Raw genomic sequence first — 4,369 nt, forward strand, 5'->3', positions numbered from 1 at the left:
AGCAGGGGGTTGGAGAGAAACACAAATATGGGGATACGGGGGGTGGGGGGATCTTTAGAGATGCTTCTTCATTTCAGCCAAAGAATGCAAGGTTGATTTAATATCTATAAACCAATTAATGTAAATACTGTATCAATGGAATTAAAAGCAAACCACACAATCATCTTGACAGTAAAAAAGCATTTGGTAAAAATCAATAACCAATCCATGATCAAAACAGTCAACAAACTATAAACATAAGGGAATTTTCTTAGTCTGATAAGAAACAGCTAAGTCACCCCTCCCCATACTGTATTTAGTGGTATAAGAAATGTCTTCTTAAGATCAGAAACAAGGGCTGGTGAGATGGCTCAGCAGATAAGAGCACTGACTGCTCTTCGGAAGGTCCTGAGTTCAGATCCCAGCAACCACATGGTGGCTCACAACCACCTGTAATGAGATCTGACGCCCCCTTCTGGTGCTATCTGAAGACAGCTACAGTGTATTATGCTGGAGCAAGTGGGGCCATCCTGAGTTCAATTCCCAGCAGCCACATGATGGCTTATAGCCATCTGTACAGCTACAGTGTACTCATACACATAAATAAATAAATAAATAAATAAATCTTTTTTTAAAAAAAGATCAGAAACAAGATAAAATACTAGCTTGTATCCTGTCTATCCAACACCTGTACTAGAAACTCCAGTTAACCAAGAAAAAAGGAACAAAGGGATGTATGTCAAAACAAAAAGTAAAACTATGTCATTTGAAACCCCTTATCCCCTCCCCCTCCTCACGCTTCTTTGAGGATGTTCCCCCATCCACCCACTCCTGCCTCCTGACCCTCATAATTCCCTCCACTAGGTCATCAAGCCTTCATAGAACCAAGGGCCTCTAATCCCATTGATGCCCGACAAGGCCATCCTCTACTACGTGTGTGGCTAGAGCCATGGGTCCCTCCATGTGTACTCTTTGGTTGGTGGTTTAGTCCCTGGGAGCTCTGGGGTGTCTGGTTGGTTGATATTGTTGTTCTTCCTATGGGGTTGCAAAACCCTTCAGCTCCTTCAGTCCTTTCTCTAACTGCTCCATTGGGGACCCCATGCTCAGTCCAATGGTTGCCTGTGACCATCCACCTCTGTATTTGTCAGATTATGGCAAAGCCTCTCAGGAGACAGCCATATCAGGCTCCTGTCAGCAAGCACTTCTTTGCAATCACAATAGTGTCTGCATTTAGTGTCTGTATAAGGGATGGATCCCCAGGTGGGGCAGTCTCTGCTCCACACTTTGTCTCTGTATATCCTCCAAAGAGTATTTTATCCCCCCTTCTATTGGGACATAATATTTTCTCCAAATTCAGGAACACACTATGCTTGTCTCAAGCTAATGCCAGAGATGGCAGGCACATTCACAACCACACCAGACTCTACTCATACAGTCACACACTCTAAAGGTTTTCTCTACAAGCTATGCCAGGAAGCTCACTGGGCTCACTCAGGGGCAATCATGTGGTTATGACCCAAGATGGATGCAGTCATCTCAACCTTGTCACTGCAATTGCTAGGATGTAGAGAAATCAAAACTTTCCCATACTGCTGGTGGGCCTTTAAAGTAGAAAAGTTGCTTTGTTAAGTAACTGGCAGTTTCTCAAAAAGTGAAATGTAACTATATGGCTAGGAAATCATGCTTAGTTCCAATCACAAACATACCACACAGAAATCTTTAAACAAATGGTAGCATTATTCCTAAGAGCTGGGAGGCAAAACAACCAGATGTCCATCAACTAACAAAAAGATCAGAGAAAATGTTACCTATCAACAGGAGCTAGTATTCAGCCATTAAAAGGGATGAAGTGCACGCTAGAAGATAAATAAACCTTGAGACTTTATGCTAGTTTAAGGCCAGTCAAAAAGTGCATAGGTGATCCTCCAGACACAGAAAAAGATGACTGGTTGCCCTCACTAAAGATGGAGAAATGAGGACAGTGGTGACAACTTAAAGACTCAGACTACCTTTGGGAGATGAGAAATGTTCTAAAATTTATTGGGCTGATGGCTACACAGCTGCACAACTGTAGCTACACCAAAAAACAAAAAAACAAAAAACAAAAAAAAAAATTGACTTGTGTGCTTAAATAAACAAATCACATGTTCCATGTATTAATTAGACTTGGGGGAGGGGAGAGAAACTCTTCTATAAAAGCCTTGTTGAGTTATAATAATAGATTGTTGCATATGCTCATCTTCAATGTTCCCAGTATAGACAAGAGTGAATACCAGTAACTACCACTTTGGTACTCACCTGGTAACTTATCTGTTTTCCTCTACTAAACCAGGAGTTCTTCCAGACAGGGATTGGACTCCTGCTCCTTGGAATTCAGTGAGTGTCTATACACTGTGCATGACATGTGATAGGATGTACTATTAACTGTGAGTCAAGACTACCCATAAGTGGCCCCGAAGGAAGCTTTACCTCAACTGGGGTCAGCACACAAAGTCTAAGGGTACATCTGAGCAGAAACTCCAATGATGAGAGGGAAGCACCAGCATTTCAACAATGAGGAAAACAAGATTGAAACACTGACCACCAGTACCTGGGCTCTCGAGGGACAGAGTCACGTCTACAATGCACACTATACTCTAGAGCACTCAGAAGGAGAAGCGTCTTCCACTCATGTTCAAAGGCACTTCTTTAAGAAATTTCAGTTAGGCAAGGGGGGGTTTAGAACTGTTCACTGATTAGGATAATCTCAGATTTACTCTTCTTCAAGATAAAAATCACGAATAGGAAAAAAAATGAGCAGAACTTTTGAATTTTGTAGTGACAGGAAGTGCAGCTTTACAAGCACAGCTCATCAAACACATTCTGCAGGCAGAATAATGTGCTCAACTTGCCTTCAGCCCCTAGAGCATGGCGCTTTGCATTTATAGTATTTTTAATCTCCAGTGCTCCGGAGGATGGAAGGACAGCCAATATGCACAAATTCAAAGAGGATTACAGTTCAAAGGGAGCTGTCCAGCAACCAACAGGCTGAAATCAGAGGCGATGGTTCACAAACTGTTCACATGGCTCAAGGACATTACAGGGATTATTCACAAGACAAAGTTACCAGCAGAACTTTGTGAACAACAGCAAATTATTCCACTCCCTTCTCCCAGTACTCAGGCTCATGCATTTACAGATTCTGTAAACCTGCCAGAATGTAGTAGTCAAAGGGGCTGATTTTGAAACATTCTCACGCCAAAAACCAAGAATAACAGCCATGAGAACAGTAACTTGTTAATCTCTACCTCAGGAACAAAAATGTTTTAAATTATTAAATGAAATCTTCATGGTTGTGTTGTTTTGAGATGGAGTCTTACTATGTAGCCCTAGCTGGCCTGGAATTCATTAAGCAGACCAGGCTGGCCTTGGACTTAGTGATCCTCCTGACTGTTCTTAGAATGGTAGCATTACAGACGTTCACCACCCCAGCTCAAGTTGTACTTAACATGAGGCTGAACCAGTGAGCGCCCAAAATCATGATGAAACTCCACTACCAACTAAAATTCCTACCGATGCATGGCAGAAAGGGAAACATACTAACTCTAATTCAGGCACAGGTGACAAGATGACACGCAAGCTACTGAGGGGAAGAGTGTGGGCCTGGGAGGCCACGACCGCCCGCAAGCTCTGCGGCTGCCCAGTCGGCGCTCACCTTCCGGGCCCGGTGGCGGCTCCGGCCGCTTCCCGCGAGACAAGAAGGCCTTGGGCAGCAGCAGCGACAGGGCCAGGACGAGCCCCGAGGCCAGCGCCACTCTCTGCACCGTGGAGTACGCCATGGCTGCGTACCGCTGGGCCCAGGAGTCCGAACCGGAACCGGAACCGCAGCGCGCTAGCTAGCTCACACCCGACCCGCGGGCTGCACGGACGGCGGCGCGCGAGGGACAAGACGAGAGCGCCCTCCACTCTGCCGAAGTGCCCCAGGGCGGTGCGGTGAAAGCCAACAGCAAGCTTCTATCTCCTAGCTCGACTGCGTCCAGCTGTCACCCAAGCCCGGGCATCCTAGCACCTACACCTGGCAGTTTTGCACTTCTCTCCATTCCTGCTCACTGCCCAACCCTAAACCCTTTTCTCCTTTGTGAGAGGAACTCACTTTCCTAACTTCCATTCATGCACTTCCCTTCCATACTCTACAACCAGGGGCAATAAAAAACAAAACTCAGGACTCTTGAGCTCTCGCCATAGCTTAAAGCCTTCCAGAACCTGCCATAACCTTCAGAAAAACATCAAACTTCTTTCTCTGACCTCAAGACCATGCATGATCGTCTCTTACCAATGTTCTTTAGAAACTGGACAACACATTATTTGCTACCAATTTTCTTGTTTCATGTAGACTTTTATCCATCCTGTT

The 4,369-nt window shown here is 44.9% G+C and overlaps 1 protein-coding gene across 3 annotated transcripts in view; it reads right to left on the bottom strand.

Annotated features, from left to right (window-relative positions):
- Ric3 (RIC3 acetylcholine receptor chaperone) overlaps positions 1-3,868 on the bottom strand; it is a 49,690-nt gene extending 45,822 nt beyond the window's left edge. For 2 of the 3 annotated variants that reach the window (XM_031387793.1, XM_031387791.1), the window contains exon 1: positions 3,674-3,867. In XM_031387793.1, the coding sequence (XP_031243653.1) occupies positions 3,674-3,797 (124 nt within the window). In that variant the 5' untranslated portion in view covers positions 3,798-3,867. Of the gene's footprint in view, positions 1-3,673 lie in introns of all 3 variants that reach the window. The other variant, XM_031387792.1, reaches the window with a different exon arrangement.
- Positions 3,869-4,369: the final 501 nt, after the last annotated feature.

This window comes from Mastomys coucha, unplaced genomic scaffold (genome assembly GCF_008632895.1).
Source record: "Mastomys coucha isolate ucsf_1 unplaced genomic scaffold, UCSF_Mcou_1 pScaffold21, whole genome shotgun sequence".
Taxonomy (NCBI): domain Eukaryota; kingdom Metazoa; phylum Chordata; class Mammalia; order Rodentia; family Muridae; genus Mastomys; species Mastomys coucha.